Raw genomic sequence first — 19,930 nt, forward strand, 5'->3', positions numbered from 1 at the left:
ACGGCAGGACCGAAGGGGAAAAAGTTGATTTTGAAGATTCTGTTAAAAAAACCCCTACATTGTCAAACTCCTTAAGGGCGAATTAATTGAATCACTCGATTGGTTTCACCAGTAAATTGGAGTAGTTCGTCTTAAATGTAATACATCACACATTACTTTTGCGAGAGAAACAAACGTGTCAATTGTGACATTTATTGAAGCAAATGGTTAAAAAATTCTCAAAGCCAAGGTTTGCAACTTTTTTTTTCTGCCAGATGTCTGATGTAAAGCAATAAAGATGTGAGCTGGCATCTCGTAATCATAACTGACGGGGGCCAAATAATAATCAGCATGAACAGGACTAGGAACACGTATGCACCCTTGTAGAAAGAATACAGAGCTAATAGTCCCTGAAGTTTGATTCACACAGATACTATACTAGAGCCCAAGTGTTCTATAGAAAGTGTTAAGATGGCCATACACATCAGATGCCATCAGGATGCTGACCATCTAATGTATATGGAGATGTCCATACATTGCCGGAGGAGTTACGCTCTTACCATTGAAAACACATGCCCATTGGCTCTAGAGGAAGGTCGGGGTGAATAGTGGTCAGCCAAATTGATATGAGATTCCATATGTTCAAGAGAAAAATAAAATGAATACAGATACTTTCCTCTCTGGGTGCATTACACTATATACGGTAATACGTAAGAACAGTTGTCAGTCTTTCCTAACCAGATGTGAAATGTTGTATCTCCTCTCGAACAGGGGAGAAAATACGCTCCTTCCCGTTTCTCAGCAAAACATAAGCAACCCTTTCAGTGCATAGAAAGCAAGCCATGGAAGCTCCACTATTAAAACACAAAAGCATTTGAGACGACAAGAGGAACAAAGTGCGCTCCTATATTTAGAGCGGTGTAATTTATACCCCTAATCTGGCAATTCAGAAGAGAAGCCGTAGTTAGAGGATGACTCACTATACAGACGGCCATATGAACTCCGTGACCTCTACATGCCACACATCCCTATCTAATTCATATTGTCCAGAAGAATCCTGCCGAGTATAAAAAAAAAATAACACACTTGTGCGCTCACATGTGGGTAACATGTAGTATTCCTGGAAAACAGACTCATGAGGCTCCGTACCCGCTGTCACAGCACAGATTGATAAATGTGCCCAGTGATATAAGGGGTAACCCCAATCCAAGAGTGACATTGTGGGGCCATGAGAATAATCAATAGTATTTTAACCTGTGAAAGTTAAACTTTTGAAAAACTTTTATTTCAGAAATAGATTTTGGAATATATTTTATTACATTTTGGCTCCTTTCGGTGAAGTCCTGTATATTTTTTCTTTCCCTTGTTTCTGCACACTGCTCTCACTATGTGTATGGAAGCGCAGGCTCTTGTATAATGCAGGGAAATAGTTGCACTTCAAACAGTTAAAAACCTGAAGTAAAGCTGAGGAGTCAGAGTTGCGCCGGTTTTTGGGTTTACTCCGACTTCAAAACAAAATGATGGTTACCGTATTTTCCGGCGTATAAGACAACTTTTTAACCCCCAAAACTTTTCTGAAAAGTTGGGGATTGTCTTATACATTGGGTATACAGAGGGGCAGGGGGTGGCGGAGCGGGATCGCAAACTTCCTGCCACCGCTGCCGGGTGTGTAAAGCTAATAGCTCTACGCGGAGGCCTGATGCTAATGCCCGCAATCAGAATGTATTCTAATTGGGGGCATTAAAACTCAACAAATGAATGGGTTGTAAAGTAGACTGCCGGCAAACTGCTGCCTGTCCAGTTTCTCTGGGGTTTAGGACAGAAATCCCAGGGTGGACAGCGGTGGTAGTGTGAACCCTCCTTTACATAAAAGATGGTTCGGGACTAGAGATGAGCGAATAGTATTCAAAACTATAGTTTCAAATACCTCACTCCATAGGAATGAATGGAAGCGGCTGGCGCCTTAACCCCTTGGTGTTCGGCCGCTTCCATTCATTCCTATGGGAGCGAGGTATTTGGTACTACAGTTTCGAATACTATTCGCTCATCTCTATTCGGGACTGGAAAGCAAATAAAAAAAAGCATTAAAGAGTATGTCAAGGGGTAAGTATGCATTAAAAAGAGGTACCCCACAAAAGAGGGGTAAATATTATACAGTGAGTATATCCCAAACCCTATATTTTAACTGGAAAAGTTGGGGGTCGTCTTATACGTCGGAAAATACGGTATATATTATTGCATCTGTCTGACAATAGTTCTGAGGTCATATACAGTATAGAGGCAGTATAAATATGACAATCCTGACTGTTGTCCACTGGTGATTTCTTTGTAAACTTTACAAGTAGAACTGTGATTTGTGTGCCATATGAAAGCGGAGAATCTCTCATATGACACCAGAACTTGTCTAGGGTTTAAACTGCATGGTATTACTGAATGAAATGAGAACACTCAAGCCTCAGATTGCCTGCATTACACCAAACCCCATCCACCCATACAGTGAGGGGCGATGCAAAAATCTCAGCTCTCCATACAGAAACAAGGAAAAGAATAAAGTGCAGGATTTCCCAAGAAAGAAGCCAAAACAGAGAAATTGTATTTTCTTTTTGGAAAATGGAAGTGATCAGACACCAAGAAAACACTGACATTTAGAACCAAAAGACACTCCTAGTTAGAGAGTCTGCCACCAACACTCAGCATGTCAACAAAGTCCCCAAGATTAATTCAATTGAATTCGATATCAAAGATGTTTCCTCTTGTGATTCAGTACATCCACTGCTGAGATACTGCAGTTTTGTTAATATGCAAATGAGCTCTTGAAGAAACAAGGGCGCTGTTGAGGACTTCCTTGGAGCAATGGGGGTGTTACCATTGCACCAAAGAGCTCATTTGCATGTTAAAAACACAGTGATATCTTGCCAAGAGAGGCACAAGGTGAAAACATCAATTGATTCAGGTGACCCTAACCTATATGCGGGGCAGCGTTTGACATGTTGGGTTCTGGTGGCAGGTCTCCTTTAAGGGGTTTAAAGGTAACTTGTTGCCTCTGATAATGTTTTATAAAACAAAAATAGAAAACCAAATGCAAAATACTGAAATTCTCCATCACACACGCTTACCCTACGCATGGCTTCCTCCTCTTCTTGACGCTTCTCGTAATGTGCAAAGTCATCAAAGATAGAGGTTGTATGCTTGAAAGTCGCAATTATTTTAAGGACTTGCTTGGCTTTTTCTAGGGGTACCTCTTGAGTGTCCCTTGAGTTGGTAACAGGCTTATTATCGTTGTTTTCCAAACGAATGTGTCGCAGTTGATTATTGGGAACGTCTTTGACAAAGACCCATTTGACTTCAAACTTTCCCTTCCACTTGTCTTGCGACCAGACTCCAGCATAGGCGTTATAGTCTACAACAGACTTCATCTCCGCGACTCCACAAAAATGTCCACTCCCATTTACGCTGAAGAGTAAATAAAGTGGGCCTTTACCATTCAAGGATCGGTAAGCAGCATCCAAACGCTTATTGCCATGTTCAGTACTGCACCAGATGGAGTACTTGATAGAACGGTGAATATCGTCCTCGGAGTAGCTTTTGATTATAAACACGCGCCCATTTTTCAGACTCCAATCAAAGTCTTTGGGATTATAGTTGTTTATGGCCTTCAATTTCTCCAGTACAGGGTGAACCTCAACACCAGGTGAGGAGCTAACAGGCACAACACCTAAGCTAAAGTTCTCATTGCCAGATACATTGTTCTGATTGAAGCCTACGCCCCGGTTCCGAGGTGCCACCCAGCGGTTCTGAAGCTGCTGCTGCACCTGGTGGGTCGGGCCCTGCTGCTGAGGTCCTTGTTGCTGCTGTGGCTGTTGCTGAAGCTGCTGTTGAGGCAGTTGGTTTTGCACCATGGGTAGAGGTTGAGTTAATGGCTGAGGCTGCTGAATTACAGGCTGAGGAGGCAGAACGGGCTGAGCAAGAGGGGTCTTTACCACGGCCCCCTTGTCATCCCAAGTTCCAATATTGATGTTGTGTTTTATAGGCGGTGGAGGAACTGCAGTGCTACCAATACCCATATTGCCCTTAGGTTTAAGTTTAGGCTGAGGTTTTGCTGGCTTTCGAGCAATGGCAGCCCAAGAGGTTGGTTTGGGAGCTGAACTGCTAACTGGAGGCACGCTATTTGCGGCTATACTAGTCATTCCTGCACTAGTCAAGGCTGAACCAACAGTTTTTGTCACAGCAGCTGTCATGTCCCCGCCAATTTTCAATCCTGTCATTCCTTGCTCGATGCTGTTAATCCCTGGCACTTTGCTTAAGGTATCACTGCCAAAACCAGCTTGCCCATCAGCAATGGCTCTACCAAGGGAACTAGGTGGGTATCCGTAACTGCTGCTATATGCAGAACTTTGAGTTGATTGTCCCTGAGATCCACTTGTCCCCCATGTGGAGAAGTCCGCATTCCCAGGAAAAAAGTTAAACCCATGCTGGCTTAGGAAAGGAGGAGTGTTCCCCAAAGCGCCAGGCTGACTAAACACTCCGTCTGGTATGTAGTGGTGTTCCCCATTGCTCATCTGTCCATACAAGTACGGCATTGGTGGGTCTCCTGCAGTGGACCATGCTGCCTCACCAAGGGAGTAAGGAAATCCAATGGATGGAGCATAATAACTAGGCATGTAAGGGTCTGACATTGGTGGATAGCTATTACTCTGTAACAAAAGAGAAAAAAAATAAAGTATTAACTAATAGACTCAAACTCTCAGTGCACACCCCTACATTTAACATAAAGGAAGCACAGAAGCCTCTTTGCTGAAAATCAAGCACAGCACATTGCTTGGTACTGAAGCTCAGCCCCACTTGAATGGGACTAAGCTGCTTCTGTACCATGTGACATCACTGACAGAGAATAGACCTGACTGTGTATTGCTTACATGTAGCAATTGCCTAAGGAGGGGAATAACTTCAAATAGCTGTATCTCTGGTTTTATACCACTTAGAACCCTGCGTTTAACCCCTTGGTGTTTGGCCGATTACACGCATTCCTATGCCAGCGAGGTATTTGAATGAATACTACTCGCTCAACACTAATGCTTACCATGGCACTATAGGATGTTGTATTACAGACAGTTTCCCCTCTGAAGGCAATGCTTCTAGGGTAGATTATATTATACAATGGTGTACAGAGACACCACGAGAGCCTATGTTATACATTGCCAGGTCATGTAAACCGGTAACACTGAAAACAGTCTGACCTGCGAGTAGCATGTTATACAGCAGGGGAAGCCAAGCAGATTGATAGGTAGCTTTATGGGAAAATAGGTCTGTATAAGGGCTCGTTCACATTTGTGTCCGGTCTCCGTTCTGCAGGTTTCTGTTTCCTGCACAAAACTGAGCAGGAGACGGAAACCTGCAGGAGTCTTTCAAACCAATTCATTTGAATGGGTTTGAAAGATGTCCGGCCGTGAGCGCTGGTGAGCGTTTTATGCTCTCCGCAGCGAAACCGTTTTTTTTAAATCGGACACAGAGTCGGTCATGCAGTACTCTGTGTCCGATTTAAAAAAAAAAAAAAAAAAAAAAAAAAAAAACACGTTCTGAGGCGGAGAGCATAAAATGGTCACCGGCGCTCACGGCCGGACCCTGTCTGACAGCTTTCCGCCTTCTGCATGCAGAAGACGGAAAGCTCAGAACGGACTCCGGGCGCTAATGTGAACCCAGCGTAACTGGTCATTTCCCCATTAACATTCCTGCTTACCCTGGGTTCAGCAGTCCAATGGGTAGATCTAGTCAGTGACTGACAGTGTTCCCTGTATCAGTGTGCATAGAGAGGGCCATTAGTCACAAGAGGGATCACCCACAATCTGCACAGCTCCACCATCTCTACAAACTGCACCACATATTGAAGGTAAAAAGTTACCTTTAAAGACTGTGCACAAGAGGAAACTATCCATCACCTACATAACAGAGGAGAAGCTGTAGATTGAGGGGAGGGGGGGGGGTCTGACCACCAGGGACCAACTCCGATGAAATGTAATAAATTCAATTCTACTTGTGCACTCCTAGAGCTGCTTTCTGGTCTACACTCTCATTGATGGCTGTTCATGCATACAATACACATTTTACACTTCTTTAAGCTTTAACGTGTAATACACTAATAAAGTGGTGTAAGATAAGCGAGCACTGACGATGTAGAATAGACTGCTGCCGCTCTTACAGCAGATGCTTCCTTTCAGCTCATTCCACATTCATTATTCATTGGATTTAATAAGTCAACAGAAAGTACAATTGTTTTTCACACAAGTAAACAGTGAATGAACTCCTTGTTTGTCAGTAACTTGACACGCACATTTTTCAGCTCTGCAATGTAACTGACAAGAAGGCACGGCCCGTTATTTTATGAGTACATTGTTTCCTTATAAGACATGATGCAATGTCAGTCCTGAGAAATAATAGTTATTTAGAATATCTGTTTCTATCTGTCCATGGTGCAGGACTGGCAAATGAACATTTTATCTGAGAAGATCCAAAGTTGAACAGGCTGCAAAAAGGTGTGGGAAAGAACAAGGCTATAATGTATCTGGGGTAGTCACCCCTACACCTTCACATCCAAATATACATGCAGACTGAGCCAATATGAGCATGCATGTGTATAAGGAAGGTACATGGAGTTGTGAACTAAAGACGAGATGGCAGGGCGAGCACAAAGCTTTATTTTTATTGTAAGCACAGCAGGCTTCACAACAGGCAGAGTTGGGACACTAAACCCCCCGGTATATAAAGACCTGTAGGTGGTTTAAAGTCTTCAGTCACCTGCAGGTTCCATTTAAGGCAAATTTGCATATGACAATCTAAGCTTATAACTTGACACTTTAGCAGTTGAAAGCTTAGGCCTGGTTCATATCTGCATTCGGGCCATTCTGTTCCCCTCTACGCATTAAAAATACGGAGAGAAAAGTCATATGCAAGCAGCGCTCTTCTCTCCGCATTTTTTGTGTGGAAACAGAGCGGAAAACACACGGACCCCATTATAGTCTATGGGGTTCGCGGGTTTCCTAAGGTAACTGCTTTTTTATAAGGATTATGTTTCCATTCGGGAGGGAAGGGGGGTCCCAAAGTGGACTCCCCGAATGGAAACCCATGCGCAGATGTGAATCGGACCTTAGGGATCAGTTTAGGATATAAAAAAAAACAAAACAAAAAAAAAACCCCTTACGATGGTCTCAGGTTATGACGTTTCGTGGTTACGACTAGAGATGAGCGAGTAGGTCCTTGCCAGTCAGGAGAGCTGGCAGCTTGCATTTATGCAGGAGCTTACTTTTTCTCATAGAAATGCATTGGCCAGCATTGATTGGCCAGTGCACAGCATTCGCCAATCAACGCTGGCCAGGAGGCGGAGTCTAATATCGAACCACAATGGAGACTGCTGTGGTCCGATCTTAGACTCCGCCTCCTCACAGACGAACCTCCGGCAGAACCAGCGTTGATTGGCCGAATTCTGTACACTGGCCAATCAACGCTGGCCAATGCATCCCTATGAGAAAAAGTCAGGTCCCGCATAAACGCAAGCTGCCAGCTCTCCCTGTACAGTATATTATTTAGTGGGCAGCGGCTCGGAACCGAGGAAGACTGTACTGTATATGGAAATGCTGCACACTAAATCACCTTGATCCGTTCCTACGCGGCATGGTATGGTACAGTAACGCATGTTTCCGACTTAAGTCGTAATTCGGTTTACGCCGCCGTAAGAACGGATCAATGTCGTAAGTCGAGGACTATCTGTATTTAGCAAGTCACCCAGAAGAGCCTTCCTCCGGGGGGCAATGGTGGGACCCAGAGTGTTTTGGGTGTATAAATGGACTAACTCTTCCTCCCTATCCAATTGTGAGAGATTTCTTACGAGTTGCTGGCTTTAGCTTTTTCCGTCCAAGTGCCATACAGTAAAATGACTCCAATACAATGTCAACATAATGACAATATACATAGCCATGGCATTCTGAAAAATGTACAGCTCGCACTAGATGATCACAAGTCGCATGCCTTTTATTATATAGATATGAATAAACACATTTGATTTTTTCATTTCACGAGCTGGTAACTTTCAGCGTGGTGTCCAGTACCATCGCCTACCTGATTCGTCTGGCTGGTTAGATATGGCTCAAAGTCATCATCGTTTACTGCATCCTTCTGATGCATTGAACCGTTCTGTACTGCAACTAAAGAGAAAGATGGTTATGTTAGTGTGTAGCAGTCGTCCCTCCACACATCTACAATTCACCGTAAAGAACACGAGCGAAGCTAACATGCATTATCCCACAAGAAAATGCCTTTGGCAAGACATAAGAAATGAGGTTTGTGGCTTTGTTTTGGGTTATTTCATTACAGAATTGGAAGTTCTAAACAAACCTGTAACAATAGGAAGTCCGAGACCTATTAGCCTCTTATTTTTAGTTAAGTTACTGTCTTAAAGGGATTTTCCAAGTTACAGGTTAGGATACATCTTCAATATTAGATCAATGGAGATATTTGACACCCAGCACCCCCAAGGTCAGCTGTTCCTGTGCTCCAGATTAGTGCCGGTGCTGAGGAGTTGGTAGGCTGACAGGCATGGGAAGACGGGAGCAGCAAAGCTTCACCAATTCGCAAAAAAAAGAAAAAAAAAAGAAAAAACAGTCTATGAAAAACTATTGATCTAATGATACCGGGAACTGATAAGGCTGGTTTCGCATGGGTTTTTTTTGGGACAGACTTTGACGCAGAATCCGCATCACAATCCGGCTCAAAAAACTGCCTGCCTTTGAAATCAATGGGAGCCGGTCGTTTCCGTCTTCCACAAGCAGTTTGTTCCCGCTCGCGGAAAAAAGGAGTGACATGCCCTTTCTTCAGGTGCATTCCGCGGCTCATTCAGTCACGGACGTCCGCCTCACGACACACTCTCCTGATTAGGTCCATTCATTTGGGCCTAATCTGGAGTGGAATGCCGATACTGCACCAGCATCCAGTCGCGGCTAGCCGTTTTTTGGACCAGAATCTGAGGCAGCCTCCGCGTCAAATTCCGGTCCAAATACCCAGTGTGAACCCAGCCTTAGGGCTAGAAATGAGCAAATCAGTTTGGTCCAACCAGATTCAACATAAATATTCCAACAGTTTCAGGTTAGATCCAAATCCAAAACTTTGGGGTTAGTCACCAACAAACTGGATATGAAGTTATAATATCCTGGAATCTCTTCAGACCCCAGAGTATAATAGGCGGTGGCTTGTTCTGGGCATCTTCGTGGCGTCAGCACTCCCTCCTTGTCCTACATGACTGGCACGCACACTGGGGTCACCACTGAGGCCTGTGATTGGATTTCAACGGTAACATGGGGCTCGCCTACATCACAATGCCACAGAGGCCTCTGTGGCAATCCTGGAGCACATGATGTCATCCAGGAGGCCCGAAAAAGGACCCAGCTGGAGCAACAGACATTGCAAGGATGCCTAAAATAGGTGGTGGGGGGGAGATGAGCCTGTTAGTCTTCCACACCTTCCACATGCCTTCACCCATTATACTCTGGGGTCTTAAGAGAATTTCACATACAATCATGAAACTCATTTACAAAGTTTCTCCCATCTCTAGTAGTCTGCATCCAGAAAACAAAGGAATACCTCTTGATTTTCTGCAGTGTGAACAGAACCTTACCATTGCTCTTATATATTTCTGCACACCTCGACAAAGCCCTAACAGTCGTAACTCTACATTACTGAATAGAGACACACAGAGTTGGTAACAGATTTTGGCTAAAATAACAGTAGCTTCGTGGTAGCTTGGGCTCAAATCCAGCCAAAGACAACATCTGCAAGGAGTCTGTACGTTCTCCCCATGTTAGTGTGGGAAAGACATATTGATAGGGGTTTTAGATTGTAAGCCCTGGTGGCTCCGAGAGTGATGACAGTCTGTAAAGTGCTTGAGAATATGTTGCTATAGCAGTGAATAAACTAAATAGAGGAATGGCACAAAATAAAATTATAGGAAATACATTCCAGAAATGTAATTTCATGAGAAACAAAAGATAAGCCCAGGTTCATACAAAGAGCATGGAGACACCGAAAAATTGCAGATAATTCACTAGTTATGGCAAAATATTTAAAGGACACAGCCAGAATTAACAGTCCTCACCTACTACTAGGACCCCACCAACCACGAGAAGGTCACATGTGTTGCTGCTCTATTCAAGGCCTTCTTCCTGTTCTTATACCCACTGAGGTCCCGCTGACTGGGGGATTAGAACAACCGCCCACCTATGTGTTATCGCAACATGACTGTACAGCTTGTAAGTGACAAACTGCCACATAGTACAGTGCAGGCAGCCATTGCAATGACATACCAGCTCCCTGCGGTGCTGAAGCCTCCTATTCCATCTGTTGCCCTTCAGATTTTGGCATGTGTTTGTTGACATACAAACCTCCATAGAGCGGGTATACAGACGTGCTGCATACTCAGACTGTACCCACTGTATGAATGTGCGTATGCAAACAAGTACACCGTGTCCATAAGACATCACTGCGGAGTCAAATTGCAAGAGTACAGTAGCAATGCAATCGCTCGAGTCCCGGAGAACTGCTTTAACCCTTTCACTGCCTATGATGTGTATAATACATCATGAATTGGGCTCTAGCTGCAGCAAGTCAGCCCCAAAGTCTCATTCAGGTAATCTGAAGTGTTTTCCCCTTGTAAACCGATAACTCACCAAGAGAGTGTTGTTGTTTTTTTGTTTTTGTTTTATTCAGTTGTATTTTTCTTTTTGGGGGTGGGGTGGCAATATGCAAATAAACTTTTTGGAGCCACAAAGGTGTTGTCCGTGCTCCAAAAAAGTAAACGGCAACTCCCTGGTAGCTAAAAGCAGCTTATTTACATATTAACAAAAATGTCAGTCAGTAACCAAGACACCAATAAACCTGTTTGTGGGGCTGGCCTCCAGTGACTGCCTTCCTTTAGGACAACCCCTCTCCTTCACACAGAAGGCTCATCTGCTCGGGATCTCCATTTATGAGCCACTAAAGGGAACGAAGTGCTGCTCCATGAATGGCCACCATGATAAACGTGCTCAGAAGAGGAAAGGTCATGGCTTCCCCAAGCAAAAGAGTTTTTCTACTAAAAGGAAAGAGAAAGAAAATTGTTCTCATTGTTTTAGCGGTTTGGGATCCATACGCTAGCATATTAGTTGGGGAGGTATTCCTGTGCCCACAAATTCCCTTTAATGAAAACGTGCTCAGTCACTTGGGCTTATATTTTGCTCCTGAATGATTTGTTTGCTGTACAGACAACTAGACGCTCCAGCTAAAAACCCATTGCCTATTTGTCCTGCACCGCCTACGTGTTCCTTATTCAGACTGAACCTTCTGTAAATACAGTTTACTCTTTCAACACTGCCCCGGAACATGAACCAACAAGAAAAAGCTTTCCAGCTGCAAACCAATACAATGAAAAAGAGGGGGGGGGGGGGGAAAGTATAGTTACACTGTAAAAGCCCAAACTGGGAGTGCCCCGCCTGGCAACTTAGTGAGTGGTTCCCACAGCAAGCTCATGTGAGTAACGCTAGCCACAGATCACCTGACTCTACCAAGGTAATAACTAGGCCAAGCCGGGTGGATGTGGAGAAGGTTTCCTATACGGGGAGTTACTTGATATCACACAATAAAGTTTATCAGGCTGTATGGAAGTCACCAAGAAATGAACACATTTATTAAGAAAATGGGAAACATGGCTCCTAATAGAGGATATGTCAATACCTGCAGAATCTACTGAAGTAAGGAGCTAAGCTGTCTCCAAGTGTCCCATAGCAGGGCTCCAGATGACAACCACAATGGTCTCCAACGCAACCAATGGCCTCCCCAAGGCTCTTTAGTCTTTGTTGCATTTGTGGCTAACCCCGCTGCCTCTTTTAGACAAAAGCCGGTAGCCTCTACATACTCGGACACGTACATTGATATTCACTATCTGCAGATCTAGTGAATAGACTTCATCTTCCTCCTCCATCATTCAAGCAGCTGACAGTAATGTCGGACAAGAAGAGGAGAGCGCCTTGGAATGGGACTGGGTAAGTACTACATGTGGGGGCTGAGAGAACACCAATGGGCTCCAGCGGAAAGTCTCTGTATAAGTCCCCTGTCTTGCTGACCTTTGGTCCCTAGAGCAGCGTCTCAGAGACCTGAATGGAGAACTCTGCTGGATCTCTGGGTGAATGGATAGTTAAGTATACAGTATTTATTATTTCAAGCCTCCCTAGGATTTACCTAGACCATTTCTCTGTCTACTTCATATAATAATATAATCATACTTTTGCATGCTCGTATATTGCACCTTTGCATAGAAATATGCAAACACATGAAAAAACCTTGGTATAACTCCATGGTGACACCAGCTCTGGATGAAGGCCTGACTAGTAGTTGCCACTATAAGGGGGCTAAGCAGGGCTGAAAAGGTTACTTGTAGGGGACAGTTCAGATCCAGGATGGGGTAGTACACTGTGGTGGATAGAGGTTATCAATATCAGATTAATGGTGGGGGGTCCAACACCTAGAACTGCCATTGATCAGGGTGCTCCCACAGAATGAGGCAGACAGCTCTATTCTTAATCGCCATTATTTCCTGCGCCATTCTTGGTTTATCAGTTGCTGAGAATTGATGGGGTCCCAACCATCTTTAGATTCGTGACCTATCTGTAGGCTAGCTCAAATATTTTTTAGCACAGAACGTCCCTTTAATGTGCATTTTAGATTAGGAGAAAGATCATCTACGATAGGATTCTAAACAGAGATGTGATATTAACAAATAAGACCATATACAGGGCCCGATGCAATAAAGGAAGACGTAAAACATTCTGTGCATGCTAATATTTGTAGAATGACATGAAATCACCTACCTTTATTTCCCTGTCCTTTAGGTCTCTGCAACAACGTGGAAAAAGAAAGAAAAAGGTCACTGGAATTAAATACACAGAAAATTCTTTAGAAGTCAGAATAACAAGACACAGCGACACTTCAAAGTATTCTCTAAATAACTGTGTAATAAGCTGACAGGACACAGAACGTTATATATAGTTAGTAAGAGCAGCAGAAATAATCGCAGGATCTAAGAACAATCTGATCCTCAGGATTAAACAATGCAGTTTATTGAGGTTATGTTCACACTGGCATCATGGCCTCTGATGTAAAAGATCTATGACGGATACGTTTTGTACAAGATCCTAACAGACCCCCAAAGACTGACAGTGTAATATCAGGTTCCTGTTTCATTACAGCAGATAGAATAGCACATTAGTGCACATTAGAGCTGATCGGACTATAGTATGGGATGTAAGTCAGGAGGGATGACAGGTTGTCTCCAGAGCGCCGGCCATGAGGCATCGATAACACGGCTAGGAGCAACATACATGGAGGTTATTGCCCTTAGTGTGCTGAGATCTGAGGAAATGCCTGTGTGAACAGCACTAGTGGCAAGCCCTGTCTCTCCCGACTCCCCTCCTATCTGTATTGTGCAATGTAATGGGGAGGCTGCAGAGAAACATTCTGGACCCAATGTGGTAAATGCTTGTAGCCCCCGTATAGATAAGGACTTCAAGGAGTTTTCTAAGACTCTAAAACGGATTGCCTATTCTTTGGGAAGACCATTAAAATCAGATTGGCAAGGGTCCTACTCAGCATATTGGGGAGGTCGTGACACTTCATTACCAGGTACAGGTCCATACATTGCTAGTCATGCCTAGTACTGTATATGGCTCAGTCCCATCCAGGTACAGGTCCATACATTGCTAGTTATGCCTAGTACTGTATATAGCGCAGTCCCATCCAGGTACAGGTCCATACATTGCTAGTCATGCCTAGTACTGTATATAGCGCAGTCCCATCCAGGTACAGGTCCATACATTGCTAGTCATGCCTAGTACTGTATATAGCGCAGTCCCATCCAGGTACAGGTCCATACATTGCTAGTTATGCCTAGTACTGTATATGGCTCAGTCCCATCCAGGTACAGGTCCATACATTGCTAGTCATGCCTAGTACTGTATATGGCTCAGTCCCATTCAGGTACAGGTCCATACATTGCTAGTCATGACTAGTACTGTATATAGCGCAGTCCCATCCAGGTACAGGTCCATACATTGCTAGTCATGCCTAGTACTGTATATAGCGCAGTCCCATCCAGGTACAGGTCCATACATTGCTAGTTATGCCTAGTACTGTATATGGCTCAGTCCCATCCAGGTACAGGTCCATACATTGCTAGTCATGTCTAGTACTGTATGTAGCACAGTCCCATCTAGAGATCACAACTCCATAAGCATCAGGCGCTATGCACAAGACTTATCCTTGCACATGGCAACATCTGTCATGTCACCCCCTCCGGAGCAGAGCAGGACCCCTCACTGTGAGGTCTGATGTTTTACACTACAGAGACCCACCAGCAGTGTCTACCATCACAGACATTTCTGATCAAAGAAACTTAACCTTTTGCGGATTTGAATACTTTCAGTTTGCAGTACCAATAATCAATTTTAATGACAGCCGTGAGCCTTCTGACGGTCCCAGGCCTACCGTAGTAAAACAGGGATTTTACTATAGACTGTAAAACAGTCATATGGCACTCCACGGTAAAAGCAATCTAATGTCTGCAGACACAAGCGCCATGGGGGGAAAAAAAAGTGAAATAAAAAAGTTGAACAAAAGTTCATTCTTCCCCTAGCATGGAAAAAACACACACATTGGATCACAAAATGCCCAGACTATAAGATGTATCTCCACATACAGTGAGCAGGACAGAAGGGGAAAAAAAAAGACCCTGAAACCTACAAATTCTTTTCTTTTTTTTTTCAATATTTGTTACCTTCAGGGGTTTTTTTTTGTTACAAACATGAAAAAACCAAACAATTTCAGTATTGACCTGCTCATACTATCACAACATAGGGAACATTTTGGTATCGTCTGACTATTCAAATACAGAATACTTGTCCTATGCGGTGAACGCCATACCAGGAAAAAGAAAATCTGAAGTGCCTAAACCGGAGTTTTTACAAATGCATAAGTTTGCTATTCGTGCATAAAAAAACAGCAATTGTTTCCTCCTTCCCTAAAACTACTTCTCAAGAATACAGGAAGTATTTTTACCCTGCTGGAAAAAATGTAGCGCCTCCTCTGGCCAACTGCAATAGTAGATGGCAGGCCCAAAGCTCCGGTCTGGCAATGAGTACCACAACCCCTTCATTGCTCGCTGGCAGGGGCCAAGGATAGGCAAAAACACCCCAGTGGCCCGTGACTATGGCATTACTCTGCTATGGGATGGGCAGTTGTATACAGACACTGCAAACTGACCTGGACAAAGCAGAACTGAAAGAGAAGCCGACAAGGACTTGCTGAGGGGCCAGGCCAGCACAATCCAATAAAACAGCATGAGATGACGGCCATCAGGACTGTGAGAACCTGCCATTACACATTGTCTTTGGTCGGCCAATTCATCAGTCATTACTCATTACTAGACACGTGTACACACCAGAAGCGTCTTAGGCATATCTATGAGTAACCATCCTGCTTATACGGCGGCATCACAGAAAACACCCACACGGTCTCTATAAATGGGGCTGCAAAAAAAAAAATCCCAAACATATGAAAAATTAATTTTGGCTGCTTCAGTAATAAAACTTTATTCCGCCTATAGGGATTTAAGCTGGGGCCTCCATTAATTTCCACGATTCAGGATGGTGGCCACTAGATCGCGCACGGATCACAAATGCCACTGATATGAATGGTTTCAGAGATCCAGTGGATGTGTTCGTTGTGTTAGTTGGGAGCGGGGCCGCTCAGGCTCTCAATGTAATGGCGGAAAATCCCCAAAGACTTCTGTACCAGAAACACACTCGATAAACTGGAATTGTGCCAGATATTTACCCATTACACTGCTCGGCCCAAGTCAATTGTTTCTAGTGCTGAACGGGCCACAGTAACAGTCGGACAGATACCAGCAAACTACCGGCGTCACTTATCTCATAGGAGAATAAAAGGATTGGACAGTAAAAGTCCAACCTAGAGGACCACTGTTTTCATATCAAGTGTTAATGGGGGTTAACGAGGCAAATGATATACAAGTGAATGGGATGTGATGTGCAGTAATTCAGCACCGCCATTACATGGAGAATAGAGCTGTCTGCATTTGGTTCTATTCTCTGTATAGTGGTTGCTGATCAGCAGGGGTCCCGGATGTCAGACTCCCACTAATCTCATATTAAGGACCTTTCCTAAGGATCAGGACATCAAGATCATTTTCCCAGAAAACCCTTTTCACAAAAGGCAAAACCAGCAGACAACGATCAGGAAAGGAAGAGGCTGGAAGGCATTGTTACTGTACAGTGATCGGTAGATTATTCATCTCCACATTGGCCTGGGGGGCGCTGCTGACATGGTTTTTTTTCCAGTTGGGTGATCTTTGCACATTTATAGGTACCAACAGTCTAAGATCTGTTCCTAGTATTGGTAGTTCCCGGTAACAAGGCTGGGTAAAGGGGTCTTTATATTACAGGTATCTGTAGGGAGACCTAATGTCTATGTCCAACATTGCACAACTACAAGACCCAAAGCCATCTGGTGGCAACACTCAGTACATGCGGTGGGCCAAACATGATGAACATTAAGAGTGATTTGTCCACAAATTTCATGACTTAGGAAAATGGGGAAGGTGAAAAAGAAAAGAATAAAAAAAAAAAAACAACACACTCACCGGTCCCCAACACTCTAGTGTCTTCCGTGTGCACTGCGCCTTTGCCGGCAGAAGTCCTGTGCCACATATGAGCGCTGAGGCCACAGGAAAGGAACCGGTGACAGATGTGAGTGATGTCGCCAATTCCTTTCAGCATCAGCAGTCACATACAGCACAGGACTTCTGCCAGGAAGGTGCACTGAACAGCGGAGTGACAAGGAAAGGAGAGTATAGTTATTTTTGATTTTCACCATCCTCAGTCCACTACCAGAGTCCTGAAACTCTCAGACAATCCCTTTACTTCAATACCCAATCAACGGCTTCAGCAGAACTCCAGAAGAGACACCACCAGAGCAGAAGAACCGGGACGTGCAGGAGGACACCATAGCATTGAGGACAGGTGAGGATGCTTTTTTTTTCTTTCTTTTTTTTTTAAATGCCCCTGGCTGATTTAAAAAAAAAAAGTTAAAAGGTTGCCCATTTTTGCCGGGACAACCCCTTTAAGCCAAAGTCAAAAATGGCCTCTAAAGGAACACTTAAACTTCTCCTTTCTGCCAAGCCCAATCCAAACCCTGGCTTAAGTAAAGGCAGAATTGGTCTTCTTTGGCCTCCACCAATCCTAAGCATTTAATTCAGCACCAAATATGCTAATCAGGCTCACTGTCAGATGGGCGGTCTCAGGCAGTCTGCACCAGTCTAAGACCGCCCATGTGACAGTAGAGAGTAATTAGCATATTGGGTACTGAAACAAACTCAACGAATTGCTCAAAAACGATTGGGGCTAGAAATAAAAATTCCAATTGCTTTGAAATAATTGGGGGAACCTATTCAAGGATTGGCAGACCCTTACACCATCTTCTAAGAAAGGAGTATGTTTGACCAGTGGCTACTATAAAATATAAACTTCAGATTTCTGGCACCTATATATGTGCCCCATGTTGTAAGTATAGCACAGCAGATAAAATAATACAGCATATAGCAATAAGAGAGACAGACCTATGTCTTAATAAATACCCCCAACAACTTAAGAATACGGTTATATTACATTGGTCACATGATTATTTTGTGTGGGGCAGTGAATTTCCCAGTTCAGGGGGGTTATAATTTTTAACTAACACGGACCCGCTATATGTAAGCACATCGGTGAAAGCTGTAATCTATCTTCATATATTACAAGCATCCAGCCCTTGTAAGTTCTATGGAGTCTATAGGACCAAGAAGATTGTAAAATGCTACTAACAAAGATTTGGCCTTGCTGACATTAAATATTAAATGAGGTAGTTCCAAAATATAGCTTTATAACATTGAGATTAAAAAAAACAGATCTTTGCAAAGCAAAAGAGAAAGTTCAACTTTAACCCCTTCCTGCTGCAGCCATTTTTCTTTCTTTTTTTTGACATTCCATACAATGTACAGGAAAGTTGGAGAAAAAAAAAATCAGAATGGGGTGGAATTAGAGAAAGACTGTATTCGCTCCACCTTCTTAGATTTCATTTATACTGTGCAGCCAAAATGACATGTCCCGTATATTCTTGGAGTCGGCACGATCACAGAAATAACATTTATATAAACTGGCTCATGTTTTAATACCTATACAAAACTTTAAAAAAATGCAAAGAATTTTTTTAGTCGCCATATGCTAACACTTATAACTTATTTTTTTTGCACCACATTTTTTTTTGGATGACTTTTTGTTCAAGGGGTATTTGACTGATAGTGCGCGCTACCCGTTGGGTCTCTGCAGTTATGGCATCCATTCTGAGTGGGTACAATACTATTATGGCGGATGTCAGAAAGGGGTTAAAGCAAATTTGCCACATTGAATATGTAGTTTAGTTGGCAGATATATAGTTATAGCTCAGGGGAGGCTGAGCAGATGGATAAATAGTTTTATAAGAGAATATTCAGTATAACTTATTCAAATTGCAGCTCACACAGGGCTTAAGGGTCCAGTGGGCGGCCCTAATCAGTGACAGAGGACATAGGCAGCAATTAAGTAAAACCGCCCACTGGACTCCATGCGCAGCAATTATACTGAATCCTTCCTATTGATCCCATATATCGAACTGCTCATCTCCTCCTGCTCCACAATATTCTGCCTAATGATTAGACGCCATTTTCCAAGTGACAGGTTCTTCGACCAAGTTTGATATTTAGATAAAGATGCCCATACTTTTCTTTCAGCCAGCCACTACTTCTAGTTTTCCTCTCTGGAGCAACAGCAACGCCCCAGAGCTCAATTGCATATTGCCAAAAATGGCGATATCTCGGCAATGGAGGCACAAGGGGAAACCATCGCTTGATTCACGTGACAGTAACCTATCTATCTACAGGGCTGGGTAATGGTGATAGACTCCCTTTAAACGTGTTGTTGGGGGCTTAAATATTATATTCCTAGGATCTGACTCCTGGCACCCATGCTGATCAGCTGTATAGCAGGTACATCATCAATCACAGTAGCGCACAGATGACAGGTCTTTGCCATATGTAGCACCACACTATGGCACCTATAGATGATGGGGTTAGTAGGAGGCGGCAAGCTACACACTTGTCTATATTGTAATGTCTCTTTACATGGTGAATTTATTCTTAAGGGATTAAAGATGGTTTGAAGGAAGAAGCGCCGAGCAATGGGCAGCCCCAGCATGTGACAGACACAACAGATACACGAGAGCAGCAGACATGGCCTCCTCTTCTGTTACCTGATCCACGCTGGTCGCAGACATTCTCCTGTGGAGCCAGAGATGATGGGGAGCCGCCGCCGTGTGATCCCTCCCTGGAAGTGACTCTCTAGGCGTCTGGACAGGCGGGACAAGGCGCAGAGCTGCGGGACGGACGTGTAGACTAGGCCTGCGGGGCTACGTACGGCATGTAAGGGCAGCGCTGTGCACAGACACACACGGACGTGTACACATCAGCAGCGCCCTGGACATACGGCTACAAAGACATTCGTGCCGCCGGGTCTTCTATAGAAGTGCCAGGCGCAGCTATAGAGTAACGTATATGTGTGTGTACACCTACAGGACACTAATGTGGCGCCGTGTCTGTGTATGGGGACACAGGGGGAGCGGTGGGGACCGCGGCGGCCTCCTCTCTTTGGCGCTCCTCGCCCCCCAGCTCTGACTCTGGCTCTGGACGGGCTCTCTCTTCTCCACAATGGCGGACGAGGCCTCGCACTCTCACTTCCTCTCCGAAGCTCCCCTGACCTTCCGCCGTGACGTCAATACAGAACCACTTCCCTGT

General features: G+C 44.1%; 1 protein-coding gene across 3 annotated transcripts in view; it reads right to left on the minus strand.

Moving 5' to 3' along the window:
- The window catches only part of YTHDF3 (YTH N6-methyladenosine RNA binding protein F3), a 30,155-nt gene extending 10,441 nt beyond the window's left edge, over window positions 1-19,714 (minus strand). The window contains exons 1-4 of one of the 3 annotated variants that reach the window (XM_075270391.1): window positions 19,390-19,714; window positions 12,864-12,888; window positions 8,089-8,174; window positions 3,096-4,673 (exon numbers count right to left, since the gene is read on the minus strand). In XM_075270391.1, the coding sequence (XP_075126492.1) occupies window positions 3,096-4,673; window positions 8,089-8,174; window positions 12,864-12,888; window positions 19,390-19,413 (1,713 nt within the window). In that variant the 5' untranslated portion in view covers window positions 19,414-19,714. Of the gene's footprint in view, window positions 1-3,095; window positions 4,674-8,088; window positions 8,175-10,117; window positions 10,200-12,863; window positions 12,923-19,389 lie in introns of those variants that run through there. The other 2 variants (XM_075270393.1, XM_075270392.1) reach the window with 2 other exon arrangements.
- Between the last annotated feature and the right edge of the window lie 216 nt (window positions 19,715-19,930).

The sequence above is a fragment of the Leptodactylus fuscus genome, chromosome 4, assembly GCF_031893055.1.
Source record: "Leptodactylus fuscus isolate aLepFus1 chromosome 4, aLepFus1.hap2, whole genome shotgun sequence".
In the NCBI taxonomy this organism is placed as follows: domain Eukaryota; kingdom Metazoa; phylum Chordata; class Amphibia; order Anura; family Leptodactylidae; genus Leptodactylus; species Leptodactylus fuscus.